General features: G+C 40.6%; 1 protein-coding gene across 2 annotated transcripts in view; it reads left to right on the top strand.

The window, feature by feature from the left end:
• The first annotated feature begins 3,839 nt into the window (after nucleotides 1-3,839).
• The window catches only part of LOC148035457 (putative cysteine protease RD19D), a 33,861-nt gene continuing 15,047 nt past the window's right edge, over nucleotides 3,840-22,653 (top strand). Inside the window, exons 1-2 of one of the 2 annotated variants that reach the window (XM_087677411.1) lie at nucleotides 3,840-4,572; nucleotides 7,227-7,346. In XM_087677411.1, coding sequence (XP_087533537.1) covers nucleotides 3,958-4,572; nucleotides 7,227-7,346 — 735 coding nt within the window. In that variant the 5' untranslated portion in view covers nucleotides 3,840-3,957. The remainder of the gene's footprint in view (nucleotides 4,573-7,226; nucleotides 7,347-22,653) is intronic. The other variant, XM_087677412.1, reaches the window with a different exon arrangement.

Below are 22,653 nucleotides of genomic sequence, written 5' to 3'. Positions count from 1 at the left end.
TCTTTGAAAATCAATGACTTGTAGAAGGGACTTCTTGAGTGGTCCTTCGCCTCCTGCAAGAGGTCCTTTGCGATCAGAGGGTACACTAAGGGATTCTTCACTACCAAGAACACGCCTATGTTGTCAGTTCGTCGCGAGACAACCTGTAGAGCGGTGTGCTAATCGAATGATGTACATGTGCGTAGTGAATGTCGGAAGGTCCCCAAGAACAAAGAACTCTACAAACCTTCATAGTTTCAAGTACAAAGCAAAAGTAAATTTGCACGACATGAGACAAAAAGACCAATTGGGAGCAATCTCTCCCCATGCCTTGTGTGAGCGCTTCACAAGGTATGTATTTATAGATTTATTTATCTTCAAGCCCAAAAATAGCCCACTTTACAAATAGCATGCATTTGCATTTGCATTTTCTTTTACCCAAATATAAAGTAAGGCGTTTGGGCATTCAAAAGTCGGGTTGTGCCCAAATACAAAAAATAATGAAATATTTAACTGAGCGCCTATGCGCATACAAGATAATAAATATTTTGTCAAGTGCTTTAATAAATAAACGTACTTAAATAAATATTAGCGCTATGCCTTTAGTGATAAGGCGCACGTCCATAAAAAATAGTAATTCTTCTAGGCATTTGGATTCACGTCATTGCTTGGTACTACCCAACGCCACTGCCGCCTACTCTACACATCAATTGAAGCATTCACAATTGTTAGAAAATAATTAAATAAAACCTAACAAAAGTGAATACCATGCAGTCTTCAACTACAAAATAATTATATAGGTTGGAACTATGTCTTGAATTTACTTTAATTCGAGTACTTACTCTAAACTCGTAAACGCCCATTAATTTAATATGTATTTTATGGAATCACTCGCTATGGAATCACCCACGTGCACATTAAATTAATCTGATGCCCGTAAAGGACAGGTGTCCCCGTCAACTTCTTGCACAAGGAATCCTCCTTGTGTACGAGCCCTGGCAAATAAATATAGTCACGGAATCCACCGTTAAATATGCCTCCTGGCATCATTTGGAGAGTTAGTTTATGCAACTTCCACAAAAGCCACATTTGGATGTAGTGTGGCGCACATTACGCTATGTCAAGTCCACATTGGATTATACCTTATTCTATAATGCAGACATACCATTGGACTTGTATGGTTATACAAATGCAAATTAGGCTAGTAGTATTTCAAACAAGAGGTCTACCTCTGGTTTTATGTTTTCCTTTGGTAGTGATGTGGAGTAGCAAGAGAAACATCCAAAGACTATAGAGATGCTACAATTGTAGAATGTGAAGTAGCTTAGCTATGCAAGCTACTTGGTGATTTGAGACACACGTGGAAAAGAATGTTATTATCTACTATGATAACCTTAGTAGCATTCAATTGGCTAGGAACCAACTAGTGTATCATCCGTGGACCAAACACATAGAGGTCTATTACACTTTCATTCAAGAGCGAGTTATGACAGGTGATATTGACTTGGTTTATTTCAGAGGATCAAGCTGCTGACATTTTCACCAAGGCCTTGGAAGCTAAGAAGCTTCCACACTTCAAGACTATGCTTAGCTCGGGGGGTTCACTATATATATATTCTCTATATAACGTGCGTTCATGGCCTATTTATAAATATCCTAATCTGTGAATTTTTCTTGAATAAAACACGACCCTTTTCTATTCAATCTGTAAGTAACCCCTTTATATGACACCTTTCTGTATGTAAAAAATGTATAAAAATGGTGTTTTAAAAACCCTTTATTTTGAACTCACGTTATATATACATATATTCACGAGTGACCCCCCCCTGAGATGCTTAGAGTTCACAAGCTCATGCTAAGCTCAAGGGGAAGTGTCGAGATGTGGAGCTCTACATGAGTTGGTATCCACTATGTGTCTTGATACTACACCTACATAGTCCACCCTTGGTTATGGCACATTCATTGTGACACCTCTTCTTTCCTTAGTGGGTTCACACTTAGTGACTACATGTACATACATTATGGTACTTTCATATTAGTCTTTAATCATGTTGTAGACTTAGTTCTTGTGTGTGTAAGAAGAAGAAGAAGAAGAAGAAGAAGATTTCAGCCCTATCTTTATGTGTGCTTAAGTCTCCATTTTTTTGTGTGTGTGTATGCTATTGGTTTCTTCACCTATCTCCCCTCTTGATGTTTTCAAAGATGGCACAAGTAACAATGACTATTGATAGTAATTTGAGATTTGAGAGAAATTCAATATTTGGAAATAAATTAATGCTAATTATGAAAGGATAAATGACAATGGTGTCTGTCACAGAAAGTAACATATAATGAAAAGATTCATAACGAGGAAAGAATGTCCAAACTATGACCTATTCTCCAAGATAGACATTAAATAACATTTTTCTTAGCTATGCATGGAATCAAATGAGCTTTTGGGATAAAGATTACCCATGCATCCTTTGTAAATGTTACTCCTTTCCCTTGTCCATGCTCGTCTTGTTTAATACACAAAAATAACATACATGGAATCTTAAGCACACCTTTGTTGGCCATTGGCATTGATTTGAGAAGAAGGCAAAAAAGATACTAATGCTTAGAGTTTTTTGGGGTGTGAAATTAGAACCTTGATGATAATAAAGGGACAAATGTTATTATGGAAGAATAAAAGGCAATGCCAACTTTATTGCTATGGATATGGCTAGAAAGGTAAGATAAGATGGAAAAACCAAATGGAAATATTTTTAGAGTTGAGATTATAAAATGTCCAAAGAAGAAGCTATTCTTAGGAAATATGCAATTTTAGCTTTTTTTCCCATGATATTTAATGGGCTTCTAGACAAAAAGGACCCTTTTTGGGAAGGGGAAAAAAAATATCAAATGTCCCATTTTTTGAACAACTAATGGGGCCATGGTGGGAGAGGTAAAGTACATGGGAAAGAGAATTTTGGGGGGGGGGTTCCTTGTATTTGCAACATTCTTTATTGACCCATGTGATATTGTTGGATCAAGCTTTCACCCATTGTCCAAGACTTCCCACATAACCCATCTCATGAATAAGCTCATCAGAGGGTGTACTTGATCCTCACAACCTTGATATACAATGTTCTAAGGTCCTAGCAAGTTGCACATCACATCCATCTCATGGATGCACTTTGCCATGTCAATGGCATGCTTGATCGCTCTCAATCCTAGGGCCTTTTAACATGGGCCACCTATGAGGGATTGTACCCTCGCTCGGTCAACTTCATTGTGGAGGTCTCGGGTTGCAATGTGGTGGTTGTGGCCCCAACATCAATGTCCATGTTGACCTTGGGGATGCTCTCTTCCATGTGAGACATGCTAGCTCATGGCATGCAATATTTGTTTTCTCTTTTGTCTCATCTAGATGTCACATCTCCTCTCACTGCGATGTCATAGTTTTTGTGGATGAAATACAATTATCTTCTATAATTGTGCTTACCCAAGCATGAAAGCAATGCATGACAAAAGCGTTGAGGTGCCAACTCGGCCACACTGATTGCATATGAATAGGTCTACGCTCCCTCTTGAGAACCCCAAACTGGCATAGCCTCAAAAAAAGAACCCACAAGAGTTCAAAACCATGTGGGATATGCCTTAAACGCAACTTGGGATTGTTCCTACCATGTAAAAGCGCTTCTTCTTCTTCTTCTTCTTCTTCTTCTTGGTGTCTCTCTACCTCATGTGACCATGCTCCTGGGTATTATTCATGTGACCGTGCTCCTGGGTTAATAATACTAGAAATTATTAATTTCAATCAGCAATTTACGGCTTCTGATAATTACGTGTTTTGGCAAGTGCTGAAGTGGCTTCATGCAAGGTTGCCACACTATGGCAAATATCACCCACGAAGAAGAAGAAGCCGCAGAAACCAGATCATATATTGCCCCTCTGCTTCAATTCCCCCGCATCACCGGCCCCCGTCCAAGCTCTCTGTCGCACTAAACCATAGAGAAGATGGGTTCATATTCTCGCAAGACATCGATCTTCTGGCTCGCTCTGATCAGCCTCCCTCTGTTCAATATCCCTCTCCTTCATTTCCAATTTGCCTACTCCTTCGTTTCTCTGCACAAGGAGAAATCATCACATGGAGCTGCTGCAGCACACGAAGCCGAAGACGCACATTCGTCGGCTCGAAGTGACCCCCACATCGCTCAAGTCGTCTCACAATTACCTCCTGATGATCAGCAGCATCAAGACCCTCTCCTCCACGAGTCTGCATCGCTGTCGCTCTGCGGTGCTGAGCAGCGCTTCCGGAGCTTCATCAAGAAGCATGGCAGGGTCTACAGGAGCCACGATGAGTACCTCCACAGATTCCAAATTTTCAAGAGGAATCTGATCAAAGCCTTCCATCACCAGGCTATGGACCCCACTGCCGTCCATGGGATCACACCGTTCTCGGACCTGTCTGAAGAGGAGTTTGAAAGTCAGTTCCTGGGCGTTCAGCCTCTCCAATTCGCAACAACCTCTGCGAATGAGAGTGGCAGAGCGGCTCCGTTTCTCCCTGTTGATGGGTTGCCTACGAGTTTTGATTGGAGAGACAGAGGAGCTGTCACAGAAGTGAAGAATCAGGTTGTTGCTGATCATGTTTTATTATCTAGTATATAAGACATTCCATGCAGATCGTATATGCCATACCTTCAGACATAATGTTCATATATCATGATCAGCCTAGTACACAGGAGCATATCTTTAAACTGTTTGCTAGAGGACCTGATCCAACAATTATGTGAACTAATTTTGATCTAGATCAACGTGTAGCAGGTGAATGCATTGTTTTATCTAGCAGGTGAAATGCAGCAACTCTTATTCTCTTCCTAACAAGGGTACATGGTACTGCAGGCAAGCATTCACAAGAAGTTTGACATTTTCCCACTTGGAAATATCAGGGGCTCTTTTCCCTTGTTTTTCCCTGCAGGATATAATTGGGAGCCCTCTTGTGCCCCCATAATAGCATGCTCATTGCTTATGATAGCAGCCCTATCAGGGACTTTCTTACTAACTTGCTGAACTCTTCTTGCCTAATCTCACCAATGTTGTATTAGTCATACTGATGATTATGGACCTTTACATTTCATGGATGATTGTCGTCTATTTATTATGTCCAACCAGTTATCTTCCTCTTTAAGAGGCGTCTAGATGGTTGATGCTACTTCTTAGGCAGAAGAGGGGGGCTCTGAGCAAGAGGCAAAAGAGGCTTCATCAGTGATGCCATAGATATAAATGCAAATTTGTTCCTTCTGGCCTGAAAGTGCACAGCTCTGGCTCCTTCAGACAAGCGCAGCTCATGATCTGCTCTTAAGCTGATCAACTAGCGGCTTGATCAGGCTAAAAAGCAAAATTTACTGACCTGTCCATGAATGTGGAGAACAGAGGAATAGATAAAAGCCGATAAGAATACCCCATAGACAATGAACAAGCCTGAATACAGTGGCAGCCATGTTGTGTATTGGTAGTGTTCTGAAGGCATTGAGGGTGAAGGCTGGAAGGGTGCCTGAATGAAGTCTAAAGCCGAGTCTCCATAGTGACAGGCCGTCATGTAAAATGTAAAGTATAAAGTCTCCATACTGACAGGCCGTCATATACAAGCAAAGTGAGTCTTGACAAGAAGCCAAACACAAGTGGTCGGAGCAAAAGAGGGCAGTGCACTGAACTGTGGCCTTACGTGGACAAAGCCCTTAGTGTTCCCCATTGTATAGGGCTTACAAGAACGAGATGACCATATTTGCTAACATGCAACATATCCAAATTGTGTCGTTCTAAGCTGATTTTGGAGTGGGCTCCCTTGAATCTCTTTAAGTTTTTTGATCAGCATCAGGCCAGCTTCTCACCCTATAGCGGCTTATTGTGTTAGTTTCCTCTCTCATAGTGATAAGCAGGCCACTAACTTCCCATGCTATCTAGATAGTCCGACACCCTGACACATTCATCAGGACTGTTGAACTTTGGCAACATACAACATTGGGAGGTAACCCTGAATATAATTTTGATCAATTGCATTTGTTGCTTTAATCGATCAAGAAATATATCGATGACACTCCAGCATCTGCATCATAAGCAATGTACCACACAACTTGAAATCTCAAACAAGAAAAAGCATCACCAAAGAAATATGCGAGATAATCCAAGAAAACCTGCAAAAGAAAACAATACAGAACTGCATTTGCATCTACATCATAATCTTCCGTAACTTCAATGTGCATCATGGCATTTGCAAAGTATTGCTTAGTATATATCCAAACTGATAGAACCTGTATCTGTTTGACTTTGAGGTCTATTTTCAGGTTCCTGATCTCTGATCTTCAGGTTGCTGCTGTAATTGTTGTTTTTGAGTTTGTAGTCCTTTGTGCTGCATCTCATGCATTTTAAAATGTTGTAAAACTTTCCATGTTGTTGCAAGAACTCAGGTTGTCTTTCCAGGAATTCAGGTTTTTGCTGTCCATCTTGTAAATTTGACACTACCAACAAACAAGAAATTATTGCTACATGATTTAGCTTTCGCTTTTGAATGATTGGTTTGGCATCCTTCCTTAAATTAGTTCTGTGCTAGAAGACCGTGGAATCAAAGCCTTTCATGTCAGTGTAATTCCATGCAAATATATCCTGAAACTGCTTACATAGCCTTAATATGAGATATTTCTGGAATGCCTTCTCAACAGATGCGACAGCAACCCACCAAAACATAAAAGTTATTTCATCATTAAAAAATGATGTCCAAGACTAACAGCCAGCCTGAACATCATGTAAAAGATGTCGTAGGTGCTTCTGCAGAATAGTGTAGTTGAAAGTGAACTTCCAGTTCACCAACTTAATGTTGTTCTAGCACCAAGGGTTCCCATTTGCTAAAATGGTTACACATTAAACTAATTGCAGGTTTTGAATAGTGTGCACCTGATATAGAGCTGAATATATGGAGTTGTTACAGAAAACTGATCTTTATAATGCCCTATGCCACTTTCATATAGATCATCATACCAGCTTCAAAATAAACGTGGTCTCAAACCTCCTGGACTTGATTGTTCTTCTTCTGTATGTACAGTCTGAAATCTAAATTCAGCTCAAACTAGTCACTCTCACTATTGGTATGGGACTGATGCTCTTTTTTTCCCTGAGAAAATGAAGTGTGGCTAATTATATTACTCAGAACCGTCATATACAATGAAGTGTGCCTAGCTGGAGGTCAATGCAAATCAACGTGGGTTTATGAGGTAGACTTATGTTGCCAGGGGCTGTGTGGTGCATGCTGGGCATTTACAACGGTTGGTGCACTCGAAGGAGCAAATTATCTGGCCACTGGAAAGCTCTTAAAGCTTAGCGAGCAGCAATTAGTGGATTGTGACAGAAAGGTAGGTTTTGACTTACCAACATTTCTGAATCGTATGTGTTAAATCACTGTTTCTTGCTACTTGACCTCCATTTCTCCTGCCACTACTATCAGCTATGTGTTCTTATGCTTAATTGTAAGATTCTGAGTCCTATGAATTTCTCTCTTCAACCTTTTCGACGTTGTTTAGGGCTGGTACAAGTAGGCCTAGCCATTTGCATTCTGTTGCTCCTGTATGTCTTTTCAAAATTGTGTTAATTGGTTTGCCTGATTCGAGAATATTATCTTTCACAACTTGCAAAGTTTTCAATGTGTTATTTGGGACTGGGCACAGGCTTGTCTTAGTCCTTTGCATCGTTTGCATGCATTCACCTGATTACCTTTAGTGACTTGTCTAATACTATCTATCTGTGTGAGCTGATCAGAAACAGTTATAGTCTGTTCATGTGTGCCAATGATGTACCTCACGGGATGTCTCATAAGTTTCTGAGAGGACAGTAAATTTTGTAATAAGTCTGATCATGCTGTCTTGTGTTAGTGCATTTCTTACGTTTTTAATATCTGCTGATAATGGACCAAGCTGGCTGTTTATTGTACAACTTAAATGAACAGTATCATGCCAGGCTGTATCACCTAACCAGGGTTTGCAAAATCTGACCAATGACAGTTGTGATTATAAATACCCATTTGGTGTCTTAAAAGTGGGTTCAGATTAATGTTTGGTGTTAAGTGGGCTCATATCAATATATGCTGTTTAGTGTTTATCCTCCTAAATTAAAAATGGAATACAAGAAAATGCACAGTACAAAATTTCAATTATGGTGCTCTCTTAGGGCTGGGTTGGGGCAGGTCTAATAGGGGTAAGAGGACTGTAGCAACACGCTCCACTTCCCTGCAGTTGCACCAGGGTGAAGGTCTTAAGCTTAATGGCAAAAGGCTGCGCACGATTGGCTGAAGCCTACTATGGAGGAAATTTTAGCCATTTCGGATTTGTTGGTACTACTAACGTTGCACTAGGACAGCATATTTCTCTGGGTTTAGTGGGGTGAGGCTGGGGTTTGGGTAACCCTACTGCCCCCACAAACTACGCGCACAACCCAGCATTAGTGAAGGGAGTGGGGTATCACTCCCTCCCACTGACACTAGGTGTGACCCAGCTCTTAACCCCCAGCCCACCCAAAACACCCCCAAAAGAGAAATAACGGAGAACATGGTGATGCTTGTTGGGTTCAGGGTTGGAATTGCTGAAATGGATGCACAAACAATGAGAATTAAGCAGCTCAAGACCATGCAGCCTAGAAGATGAGTGTGTGGAAAGACATCCTAAAACTATAAAAGTGCCCAGTGGGCCGAAAAGAACACACAAGATTTTGAGATAGAAGTGAATAAACATGATTTTGAGAACTCCAAAGCAACTGTGCAGCAAAAGGCTAGGAGTGACAAGCTGCCACCTTCCTTGCTTGTGCATTCAAATCACTATCCATTATATGGCGAGATGCATGTCAAAACATTGATTAAAGGCAAGAAAAACTTGTTGCATATGAATAGACACTTGCATAGGTCAAAATCGCTCACAAACTCTGAATATGAACCCCTTTTGTGAGCTCACAGGGGACCAATTAGCTTTAGAACCAGTTTACTGTCTTGATTGAACCAGTTCAGTGAACCAACCCGTCCACTATGCAGCGTCTATAATTGAGACAACTTATCCTGCCTTCAGGATTTCACAGCCTGTTGCTTATTTTCAATGCTCTTCAAGGCCAACAATCGAGCTAAAGCCGCTGCTCATATGCACTCCACTGCTGTCTGTCATTAGGGTCTTGGAGCTCCTGAGCTGTAGCACTAGCTGTGCATATTGTGCTTATTTTCTTGCTGCTGAAAAATCCACCAACCTGTTCAAACAAGTGCCAATCAATGGCTACAAAAGAGTCTATTTTCTGCTGATAATCACTGTTATGGCCATGTAATAAATCTCCAAATGTTCCCTACAAATGGTTGCTATGTTAGATATGCTCAATATTCCACGCTTATAAAAGGCCACCAATGATCCATGGTTTGTAAGACCCCCATGATAAGGACAAGCCATGTGTGAGCCTTTGACATTGGTTGGGTCTTGAATTTGATGTTAGATAAAGGTCTATGTGACTAGATGGTAAATAGGTGACCTATGTGGGTCTAGCCTATAGGTTAGATAGAGTAGTTAAGTCTCTAGCAACCCTTAAGACACACTACGCGAAGGTGCGGAGAGTTGGGAGTTTATCAAGGTTTCCTATAGTAGATCCTTGTTGTAAGGTCCCTAGTATGAGGAGAAGCCATGTGAGAGCCTAAAAATACCAGACATTTAATCCACAATAGACATGAAAGACTTGTGTAGCAAAGAATCATAATTGATTGTGCACCTATCCTATTTCTTCTTAGCCTCTTCCATAACTAGCCTCTTCCAAAACTAGTTCAGGATAGTCCTTAATGCCATGATTTCTTGCCTTGCAATACTTGCAGAAGCTCTTAACGCTCATTTTTCATCTCATTCTTATTAGTTTTTTTTTGTTTGTATAGCACCTGCTAATTTTTTATTAGTAGAAGTGATAGAGGCATTGGGATTACCCTTATCACCAAAGACTAGACACAACTCTAATAAGAATTAGGAAGACTATTGAGAATAGTCTGAAAGGTAGAGCCCGAGTGAAAGCACAACGCGGAAGGAAGTGCAAAGCAAGAGCTATGGCAGATGAGAATAGTCTAAAAGGTAGAGCCCGAGTGAAAGCACAACGCAGAAGAAAGTGCAAAGCAAGAGCTATGGCAGATGAGTTAAGAGAGCAAGAGAGAGAGACATTATATGTGAGAACTCCAATAGTCACAATGTGTGACTAGCCTTCCCTTATTTAATAGTTATTGAAATAAAGTGACAATGATAGGCGTCCTAGCGGACGCCTACAGTGTATAGGTGTGTGGCCATAGTGTGTGAAGTAAATACAAGGCTATGTAGGCACATGTGCCTTTATCCCAACAATCTCCCACTTAAAGCAAATTTACCTTTGGTAAGGAGGGAGCAAGAAAAAAGGTGAGAAAGTACAAATGTATAGAAAGTATAACAAGATGAGGAATAGATGTCATCTCATTTTATGCCTATCAGCTTCCTAAAGAAGGCAAAACATTCCGCTGAGAGACTTTTAGTGAGCAAATTTGTAGAATTCTCATTAGTCGAGATCTTGACAAGCTCAACAGACTTGTCCTGTACCACCTCCTTGATGAAGTGATAGCACATCTCAATGTGCTTTGTCTTTGCATGGAAAATCGGATTTTGGCCAACTGAATAGCACTCATATTATTTGAATGTAGTGCAAGAGTAACAATAATGTGAAGGTTTGCCACTAAACGGCCTAACCATAGGGTCTCCTTGCAAGTCTCACTAGAAAGTACAAATGTATAGAAAGTATAACAAGATGAGGAATAGATGTCATCTCATTTTATGCCTATCAGCTTCCTAAAGAAGGCAAAACGTTCCGCTGAGAGACTCTTAGTAAGCAAATTTGTAGAATTCTCATTAGTCGAGATCTTGACAAGCTCAACAGACTTGTCCTGTACCACCTCCTTGATGAAGTGATAGCGCATCTCAATGTGCTTTGTCTTTGCATGGAAAATCGGATTTTGGCCAACTGAATAGCACTCATATAATTTGAATGTAGTGCAAGAGTAACAATAATGTGAAGGTTTGCCACTAAACGGCCTAACCATAGGGTCTCCTTGCAAGCCTCACTAGCTATAACTTACTCTACCTCAATAGTAGATAACATTGTGCATTTCTGCACCTTAGACATCCAAGAAACAACACCTTCAACAAAAGTGAAGATATACCTAGAGATGGACTTTTTACTATTTGCATGTCCTACATAGTTGGAGTTAGTGTAATCCACGACTGTATATCTTGGCTACCATAGTAGATGCTCATTTTTGCAATGCCTTTTAAGTACCTCCTCATACCCTTCATGGCATCCCAATATCGCCAGCCAAGTATAGCCATATAGCATGCCACAACTCCCATTGCAAATGGTATGTTAAGGTAAGTGGCGGTCATGACATATATCAAATTGCCCATTGCGAGAATACATAATGAATCTTGGCCATAACTAGGGACAATTTACCTGATTAACCTTCAAATGGGAAGGTAAACGATAACCAATAGGCTTAACATCCTGCATATGGAAGCACTCAAAGACCTTATATGTGTACTCTTGTAACAAGTAAAGGAACCCCTTAGAGAGATTGCGTGTGATGCACATCCCAAGAATATGTGAGGCTTGTCCCATGTCCTTCATCTCAAAACTTTTCTTGAGGTGAGTTTTCAAAGCATCTAGCTTACCATAAGCTCTCTAAGCAATCAACATATCACTCACATAAAGTACCAAAATAATAAGGTTTACAGGAGTAAAGGAACCCCTTAGAGTGATTGCACGTGATGCACATCCCAAGAATATGTGAGGCTTGTCCCATGTCCTTCATCTCAAAGCTTTTCTTGAGCCGAGTTTTCAAAGCATCCAGCTCACCATGAGCTCTCTGAGCAATCAACATATCACTTACATAAAGTACCAAAATAACAAGGCTACCATCATGAGCCTTCTTCATATAGAGACATGGATCCGTATCACTACGGAAGTAAGACTACCGACGACATAAATGCATCAAACTTACGATAACATTCCCTAGGTGCGTACTTAAGACCATAAAGTGTCTTTCTCAACTTAGTGCTATGGGAGTACTAGACTGTGCTCGAGAGACTAGACTAGATGCAAGATTTGTTATTTACAAGAATTCTGATTTCAAGATGATCCCACGTACGGACACAAGGTACAATGATAACTTGACAAGATATGGAAAATCCCACAACGCGGGATCGTAGGTATAGACAAGAGGACTCAAAACCATATGAAGGATCCTACAACCCGGGACCGTAGGTATGGGTACAAGATATTAGAATTACAAGATCTCCCTCGACGGAATAAACAAGATACAAGATAGTTCTAGATAAGATCTTGCACTATGAGATTATAAGGTGAGAAGACAACAAGAGTATAATGAAAGGCGAGACAAGACTAGATACCATGACCGGACAAGAACTAGAATTGGAACTTGAAGTTAATTGCTTGGAGGTCTTGACTCCTTGAGCTCCCAAGATTGGCATTGGCAAGACTAAGGAGCTATATGACGAGCCCCTCCTTTTATTAGTGTTGGAGGGCGGCTAAAAATCTTCGAGAATGTTCCATGATGACATCATTGATGATGCAGGTGATGGCATGGCATATCTTTTAGAAGGTTCTATGATGACATGGCAAGGGTGGATTTGCAAAGTTGGCTCGAGGATGTCCTGTTAAGGGTACGTTCGCATGGGGTGTGGATTCATATGGCATGAGCAAGAATTAATCTATACACTTGATAATGGCATATCTTTGACATCACCCCCTCCTCTAGCGACGAGTTCCACGAGGAGCGGCTTGGTGGTTTGGTCCAAGTTTTGTTGGACTTGTAAAATTCTTTTAACTTTGAGAGGTGCTCTTTGGAGATATTCTACAGGTTCCCAAGTGTGATCATTGGTGCCATATCCATTCCATTGAACAAAGTATTCCAATCGACCTTAAGAGATCCTCGAGTCTAAGACATGACCTCACATTCTTCATGATCTTCAACTTGGATAGGTGGTGGGGGATTAGATCTATCCCCCCTCAATGGTGAGCTATGGTATCGCTCGAGCAAGGAAATATGGAAGATTGGATGGATCTTCATGGTGCTAGGGAGTTGGAGTTGATAAGCAACTAGATTGATCTGGGCTATGATAGTGACGGGCCCAAATCTCTGGTGGTCTAGCTTGGTGGAAGGCCTTGTTGTCTCAAGGTTATACCTGGGTACTTTATCACCGACTTTGTATGGTGAATGTTGGAGACGATGCTGGTCGGCATAGTGCTTGTGCTAATTCCGAGCCTTTTGAATTTGTTGCTTGAGTTCTTGGTGTATATCTTATAGGTGTTGAGCTTTATCTCAGGCGGTGGGGTTCTTTACTTGATTAGAGAGATGTATATCCAGCCTTGGATATTGGCCATAGTTTGCAAAGAAAGGAGTTTGCTTGGTAGATGCATGCATATTATTATTATAAGCAAACTCTACAAAGGGCAACAACTCAAACCAATCATTCTGATGGTAGTTGATGGTGCAACGAAGGTATTGTTTCAAGACTTGATTTACCCATTCTGTTTGACCATTAGTCTATGGATAAGTGGCTGTGGATAACTTAACTTGGACTCCAAGGAGGTTGCAAAGGCTCTTCCAAAAACTAGACATGAATTGGGACCCTGATCATTGATGATTTCGTCTAGGAGTCCATGTAATCTGAAAATGTATATGAGGAATTCTAGCGGTAGGTTCATGTGGGATGGTCTTAGTGGTAGGGATAAAATGTGTCATTTTTGTTAACCTATCTACCACAACAAGAATAGTCATATTTGTTTGATTTGGAAAGATCTGTTATGAAATCCATAGACAGAGAAGACCAAGGTCGTGTTGGAATGGGCAAGGGTTCTAGGAGGCCATGTGGTTTGTGACGAGGTGCCTTGGCCCTGCTGTTGTAGGTATCACATGATTTATATATTCCTTAACTTCTTTCCACATTTGGGACGACAAAAAATATCTTGAAATAAGCTCTAAGGTCTTATTAACTCCAAAGTGTCTTGTTGTGCTGGGATGTCTTGGCGTTGTTGGAGTACCTTGAGTCTTGGCTTTCCTGGAGGGATGTAAAGTAGATCCTTATAGTATAACAATTCATTAGTTTCCTGAAACTCACAAACTTCATTTTCTTTTCCCTCTTGAAACAATTCATTAGTTTCCTAAAACTCACAAACTTCATTTCCTTTTCCCTCTTGATTTTTTCTCTTGACATTGTTGGCCAAATCATCATGCGGCAGGGCTTCATGTATTAATTGGATCAAGGTAGGGTCGTCTTGGTGACAACTAGAGATGGTTGCTAGCTAGAGGTTGGCTTGAGTAGTATTGCTCGTTGTTGATCAAAAGCTTCTTCTTTCTTCTCACGTGCCAAGTAGGATCTTCTTAATAAAGCATTTGATTGGCATTGTTGGCGTCCTGGGCAATAGGTAATGATAAAGTCAAACCTAGATAAGAAGTTACTCTAGCGGGATTGTCTTCAATTGAGGATGGGGGTTGTCATAAAGTATTCTAGATTTTTTGTGATCTATATAGACAATAACTTTATGGGCTATACCTTCTAGATGATGATGCCAAGTATCAAAGGCATCTACAATAGCAAGGAGTTCTTTGTCATGGATCTTATAGTTTATCTCTAGAGGGGAGAACTTTCTTGAGTGGAAAAAGAGCTTGGTAGGATCTGGGTGGACTAGGACTGGTGGAGCAATGGTGAAAGTGGTCTTCAAGGGCTAGAAGGCCTTCTCGGCTTCTGGGTTCATGAGAACTTTGAGTTTCCTATAAGTCTGGTGAGTGGTGTGACTATCTTTGAGTAATCATTGATAAATATCCTGTAGAAGTCGGCAAATCCAAGGAAACATTGGACATCACGGACAAATGTGGGTGTCTTGTCACAATCAAGAATGGTCTCGATCTTCTTGGTGTCCATGAAGATCCCTCTTTGGGAGACATTGTACCCCAAGAATTCCACTTTTGTCTGATGGAAGAAACAATTCTCGAGTTTTGCATATAGTCATTTTTCTTTGAGCTTTTCCAAAACTAATTTTACATGGTGCTCATGCTCCTTTGGATCTTTTGAAAATATCAAGATATCATCCAAGTATATAACTAAAGAATCATCTAGATGCTCTTGGAAGATATCATCAATCATATGTTGAAACACTGGAGGAGCATTGGTGAGACCGAATGGCATAACAACATACTCTAAGTGACCATACCTTGTGTGGAAGGCTATCTTCCATTCATCTCCTTCTTTGATCCATACAAAATTGTAAGTCCCTCATAGATCAATCTTTGTAAAGATCTTGGCTTTTTCAAGGTCTTCCAAGGGCTTTGGTATCAATGGAAAAGTGTATCGATTTTTCATTGTTATCTTATTGAGTTCTCGATAATCCATATACATTCAAAGTGACCCGTCTTTCTTCTTGATGAACAGAAGTGGGACTCCAATAGGAGACTTCAAGTGCCTAATGAGCCCCTTGGCTAAGTTCTCATCAATGTTATTGCATAGTTTAGCTAGTTCATTAGGGGATAGCCTATAGATGGGTCTAAAAGTTGCTTGAGCCCCCCCCATGGAGTTCTGTAGCACAATCATATGGTCTATGTTCGGGTAAGAGATCTACATTCTTTTTTTCAAAGACATCTTGGAATTCTTGATATTGGCTTGGTAGCTTGACTGACTCATCCTTAGTAGATTCTTGAGTTGGTATCTGATATATCATGTAGGTTAGTTTCTTGGAGGTCGGAATGCAAAGACTAGGACCATGATGACATAGACAAGAGCCAATGACTATTACTCAATTGAATTGGTTCCAAGATTAAGTGCTTAGACTCATAAACACAATCTTGAGTAGGACATGACAAGGACACATATTGGAAGTACAAACTACAATAGCATTGAAGTGAAATGAGAGCCATATACATGCTTATATAGCCTTAGAGTTGTTGCACTCTCCTCATTGTGCTTATGGGATACATAACATCTCTGCCTAGAGCATACATCATTTGTCTATCTTCCAACATGCCCCCTCAAATGAGGATTTTCTACACTTGTTGTCTTTCCCTCCACACCCCCCCCCCTACATGATGACATGGCCCGGGAGACTAGCTCATAGGCAGCCTAGTTAAGTTACAGCTTGAAACTTTACATCTTTGGTAAGGGTTTTTTACAAAGAAAATCCACAAAGGGAAATAAAGGTCCACTATGGAAAAACACATGATCCACTAAGGGAAAGATATAGTAGAAAATTCTTCAAAAAAGTCTGTTGGAGTTGATGGTGATAGCGGAAGCATCTTTTTCATTCATGAACTGATTCTGGTGGTGATCATTTTGCACCTACTATGCTCTTTTCTTATGAAAACATTCATTGGCTGTATGGCTAGTCTTGCCATAGTAATGACATATAATCCAATCCTTGGTGGTGGTGTTGAATCCTCGTCCATGTCCTTTTGCTCCATAAGTTCCCTTGGTGTACAAGAGATTATCTTTTGAGATGATTTCTTTTGCATGTTTTTAAGTTTACTTTCTCCATCAAGTAGAGAATGCTCAATATCTTTGAGTGAGAGATTAGGAACATTACTTAGGGTAGGCACAAGGTTCTCATATGGTTCTTGATTTACACTTGCTAGTAGCACTGCTATGGCTTCATCCTCATCTATGTTCTTCTTTAAAGTTGCAAGTTGAGTTTTTAGGCTCTTAAACTTGTTAATGTGCATTGTCATAGAAGAACCATCCTTTACATCTAGCTTATAGAACTGCATGAGTAATTCTATTTTTGAGTTTTTAGCTTGAGTTCCAAGGATCTTGTCAAGCTCATCCCATGCCTTTTTTGCATCTTTGATGCCAGAGATATGGTGCAATACATCATCACGTAGTCCCGAGGCAATGATGCCTAGAGCTTTGTTCATCTTTTTTCACTCTTTTAGTCTTGGGTTGGACTTCTTCAATGAACCCGTCTTTAGCATCTTCCTTCTTGCCATCTGCATCTCTTGCATCATCCTCAAATAGATCCCAGACGTCTTTCCTCATGAGATGGTACATTATCTTTTCTTTCTAGGCATGAAAGCCTTCACCATTGAGTTTAGGTATTTGCTCAAGTTCAGACATTTTGAAGGTCTTACTACAAGTATACTTGGGCAGTGTCTATCCTTTTACAATGAGATTGAGGCTTACAAGGGATAATTGGGCATTCCACATTAAAATTCTTTATGTTTTTCATTGCAAGAACTGAAGTAAAACCAACAAATGAGCTGTTCTTGGATGTGTCAAGAAATACAATTGCCAAGAATCACTAAAATGAGTATCAAAAGATACTATGCTTTGAAGAACTTGACAATGTTGTTGGATGATTTCTCCCCTCCTTACTAATTTGAGGTGCTAGAAACTGAGTGCAACACTAGATCAAAGTGGTAAACACTTGAGTAAGCTGAGAGGAGTGAGATAATGAAGTGTATTATGAGCTTGAAAGTCAATGGCTATGGCTGCCATGTTTTAGGGTTTTATAGGCAACTAGTTTTTTATTGCCTACAACTCATCGAAATGATAACTTGGCGAGATATTTGATGAGAAGGAAACTCATATAGTGCCCTATCAAAGCCCTATGCTCACAGGATTAATCGTAGCCTACAAAACCGAGACGAGCTATATGACTGAGAATGAGCGTAGATTTAATATCGACCTGAAAATCACGCAATGCCAGGCTGGATGATAAGTAATGTCAAGGTTTAATGTGCCAGAAGGGAGCGTCTTGACCTAAAGGAGATTTCCTAAGAAGAAATCTCAATGAATATGGTTTGTATAGAGAGATCCACGAGCCCCAAGTGAGGTGGGTGCAGGCTGGATATGGCAAACAAGAAGGTAGGGTGAACATGGAGGTGAGAGATGAAGTCTTCTGATTGAGCTAAGCTGGACTGAGATTGTGGGGAGCTAGAAAAGTAGTGAGAAGAGATAAACCATACTCACCATGGCTCTAATACCATGTTGAGAAACATGGATCTTGAGCATGGTTGGTTATGGAGGTCGGAAAAGGCAAAGACTAGAACCATGATGACATAGACAAGACACAATGACTGTTACTCAAGTGAATTAGGTTCTAAGATTAAGTGTTTGGACTCATAAACACAATCTTGAGTAGAACATGACAAGGACACAGATTGGAAGTACAAAGTATAATAGCATTGCATTGAAATGAGAGCTATGTACATGCTTACATAGCCTTTGAGTTGTTCCTCTTTCCTCACTGTGCTTATGGGATACAAAGCATCTCTGCCTGGAGCATAGATCATTTTTCTATCTTCCAATAGTTGTATGCATAAAGGCTTTGGCTCCTAGATATATACTAGCTTTCCTTGATTTTCACGATGTGTAATGTTTTGCTTAACCCAACCAATTTTTGGGTTGTTCTTCTTTAGCCAAGGCATCCCAAGGATGATTGGATTTGTGGAACTAGATATGACATTAAAGCATACACGAAATTTGGGATTGCCAAGAGTTACCATGAGTGGCCGGGTTTCCTTGGTAATATATTTGGATACTAGAGGTCTTCCATCTATGACTTCAGCTGGTGCAAGATTGGTCTTTTGGAGTACTAGAATTTGGTATCTATTCACAAAGCCATCAAACATACGAAGGCCTCGGAGTCGACCAGGGCTTGGAGGGAAAGGGTCTTTCTCAGTAGGATCATTTGGACTATGACAAGGAAAGTTTCCATGGGTGTTGCTAGGATCAATAGACCCTTTCTTATATCAAGGTTTGGTTGTACGGTCTCATTTACAACCGGAGGATGGTTGTAGCAACTCTTGGGGTTCTTGCCCTCTTATATGGGCAATTTAGGGTGATGTGTCTAGGGTTTCCATAATATAGGCATAGATGATTCTCTCTTCATCTTTGCTTTTCTTGTGGGGTCAAGGGCTGGAATTTGGTATTATCTATTTGCATCGGTTCAGGCTTGGTTTCTTCTTTGATTGGATCTCTAATTGGGGCTAGGTTCTATTGGTATTATCTATTTGCATCGGTTCAAGCTTGGTTTCTTCTTGATTTGATCTCTAATTGGGGCTAGGTTCTATTGGTGAGGCCTTAATTATTCTCACTTTTTTTGCTTCCTCTCGAACAATCTTTTATCACACTGGATGGCTTGCATGATATAATTGTTAAGTATTTTTGCCTCAGGCATAGTGAGCATGAGGTACTTGATGTCATCTCGAAGACCCCATCTGAATTGGCTGATAAAATACTCCTCATGCCAATTGAGGTCACAAATTAATTGCCTAAATTCAAATGCATAAGTAGAGGCAAGGCGCTTACCTTGTTGTAGCTTCCGAAGTTTTGTTTCTGCTACTCGAACAGTGCCTACACTTCCGAATGTGGAAGTGAGCTCGCAAAGAAATGCCTCGTAGTTATGAAGTACTGACATATTCTTTTCCAAGATTGGGGCAAACCATAATAAATCTTGACCACAAAGTAGGTGCTCAATAGGGCTAGAAAGTAGTCTTGCCAAACTATTATGGAAACAAGACTGTGCTCCAGAGACTAGACTAGATACAAGAATTCTAATTTCAAGATGATCCCACGTAAGGACACAAGGTACAATGATAACAAAATGCGGAAAATTCCACAACCCGGTACTGTAGTTATAAACAATAGGACTCGATAGGATATAAAGAATCCCACAACCTGGGACCGTAGGTATGTATACAAGATATCAAAATTACGAGATCTCCCTTGACGGAAATGAACAAGATACAAGACAGTACTAGACAAGATCTCGTGCTACAAGATTACAAGGTGACAGGACAACAAAAGTATAATGGAAGACAAGACTAGACTAGATACCATGACTAGACAAGAACTAGAACTAGAACTTGAAGTTACTTGGAGGTCTCGACTCCTTGAGCTCCCGAGACTAGCATTGGCAAGACTGAAGAGCTCTATGGTGAGCCCCTCCTTTTATAGGTGTTGGAGGGTGGCTAAAGATCTTCTAAAATGCTCGATGATGACATCATTGATGATACAAATGATGACATGGCATACCTTCTAGAAGGTTCTACGATAACATGGCAAGGGTGGGTTCGCATGGTTGGCTCGAGGATGTCCTATTAAGGGTGTGTTTGCATGGGGTGTGGATTCATATGGCACAAGCAAAAATTAATCTGTACACTTGATCACGGGATGTCTGTGACACTTAGCACACTAGGTGTTTCCTATCCTTTTCTTAGATTGCTGCATATAAATCTCATCATGCAAATTTCCACGTAAGAAAGCCACCTAATATCGATCGAATAGAGAAAAGACCTCATCAAAGTGAACACCATGTTTCTACTTAAAACTTTTAGCATCTAATCTAGTCTAGGGGTACTCTTAAACTAGTACATCTACTTGCATGGCAATGCATGTTTCCCATTGGACAAAGAAATCAAATCCCATATATGGCTTTTCTGCAATGAGTCGTACTGTGACTGCATGGTCCTCTTCCAGGAGTGACTATCACCTCTGTGCATGGTTGCCTCATAAGTAAAAGGCTCGCCAAAATCTATCACCATAGCATAGTCCATGGAGAGCACAAATAGATCAAACTAACATCTCTCTCTGATAAAGTGCCTCAAAACAGGCCATGGGGCTTGTACATCCTATCCAACATCATGATCATGGGCCACTAGGATATTAGCTACTGCAATTTTGCTAGCTATTTAGCTCCTTGTACGGTAACAAAAGGCTGCTCTTGAAATATCATCCTACGTATCTCGACTACCTACTTAGGCTATTTATGCATCTTCTCCTCATGAAAAATAACGTTATGGCTACGGATTACCTTCCTAGCCCTTGCGGATCCCATCGGCAATAGCCCATCTCACTTGCATCCCCATAACTAAGAAAGATGCATTTTATTGATTTAGGATCCAAAATTATTGTGTTTGTCCTTCGGAACATGATAAAAAGCCTCACATCCAAAGACATGCAAGTGAGCATATGGCAAAGGTTTTCTAAACTATAACTCCTCTATAGCATGGCAACCAATGGCAATGCATGGGGATTTGTTTATCAAGTGCACGGTAGTAGTAATTACTTTAGCCCAAAATTACTGTGGTAAGCCTATCTAGCTAAGTTAGCTATGGACTCTCTCCTGAATCGTCATGTTCATGTGCTTTGCAACACCATTCTGGGATAAGGTGTAAGGAGTGGTCAACTCGCTTGATACCCCTCATATTGCAAAACTACTCAAATGCTTTAGAGACGTTCCACCCCCATCATCTAACCTTAGTCATTTCAACCTATACCTAAACAGGTTCTCAACAAGAGCAAGCCAATGCTTAAAGGTAGCCAATACATCTGATTTCTACTTGATGGGATATGGCTAGAACTTATGCGAATAATCATTAATGAAAGTCACAAAAAACTTCACACCACCTAGTGATTGATAGGGCATGGAACCACATACATCAAAATGAACAAGAGCCAGAGGCTCACCCATGCATGTAATGCTTGACTAACTATGTGTCTGCTTGCCATAAAGACAATGATCACATGAATCAAAACATTTGTGGTCAACGGATAAAAGATACTTCAAATGAGAAAGTGTTTTCATTCATTTTAAGGACATGTTCCCAAGGCAATGATGCCATAAAGATACATGTGGTATGTCAACCATAGCCAAAATATGGTCAATAGACCCAGATACAAACAAGGGATAGAGGCTACTAGCCTTGGTATCTCCAGCAAAGACAAGATTTTTCATGGGTAACCTTCCGTGCGGAATCACCGAAAGATACATGATATCCTGCATCATCCAATTGTCCAGCAGAGAGTAGACTTTTGGTCAAAAGCTTGAACATGGCATACATCATGTAGAACAAAAGTGTTGCTTGAAGCAACATCACTAATGTCAATAATATCCAATACTAAGTCATTTCCTAGTCTCACAGAACTTGTCATGTTGCGATAGGAATAATAATATCCAATACTAAGTCATTTCCTAGTCTCACAGAACCTGTAATGTCAATAATATCCAATACTAAGTTTGTTCCTTTATCCAAAGATACATGAGCCGTTTCAACTAGTACATCTATGAAGCACGACTTTTCTTGTCATAAAATTTTCATATCTTTTCCCATAACTACCAAGCATTATCCTTAGATGCCACAAGGTTGAAATAAATATATTTTGACAATGACAATACAATAGTGGATTTACATCACAGTCCTCTAGCTGAGGCTGTTCCCTATTGGAAAAGGCGTCTGAAGTAGTTAGTGGCAATCTCTATCACTTCATCTGGGCTAGAACAAGTCGTCCTATACTAATCCCGAAGGCTGAGTGTCTGCTCTCCCGAGGTGCGGGGTTGGTGCACCTGAAAAAACTACCTGCACATCGTGCCCCCCCCCTACCGCGCCCAAAAGGCTTCTGAGCTACGGAATGAGAACTTCGAGTGCCTATCCTCTAGGCTGGCAATGGTTGCTCGTGTATGCACCTCCTCTGTGTGGCTACATGGTCTTGCCGAAATGCTCTCTCCTCCTCCCAACTCTGCTGCCTGGCCTGTAGGGCTACCTCCTGGCAAATACTACTCGACTTGGCTAGGACCTCTGCAACCTCCTCTGCGATCCGGTCCCTCCTGCCCCACTTCCTGGTCCAAATC

The sequence above is a fragment of the Lygodium microphyllum genome, chromosome 5 (genome assembly GCF_053477565.2).
Source record: "Lygodium microphyllum isolate KBCC chromosome 5, Lygodium_microphyllum_v1.1.10, whole genome shotgun sequence".
NCBI classification, from domain to species: domain Eukaryota; kingdom Viridiplantae; phylum Streptophyta; class Polypodiopsida; order Schizaeales; family Lygodiaceae; genus Lygodium; species Lygodium microphyllum.
Note: the sequence above shows the minus strand (reverse complement) of the source record. Positions and strands in the feature narration are given on the sequence as shown.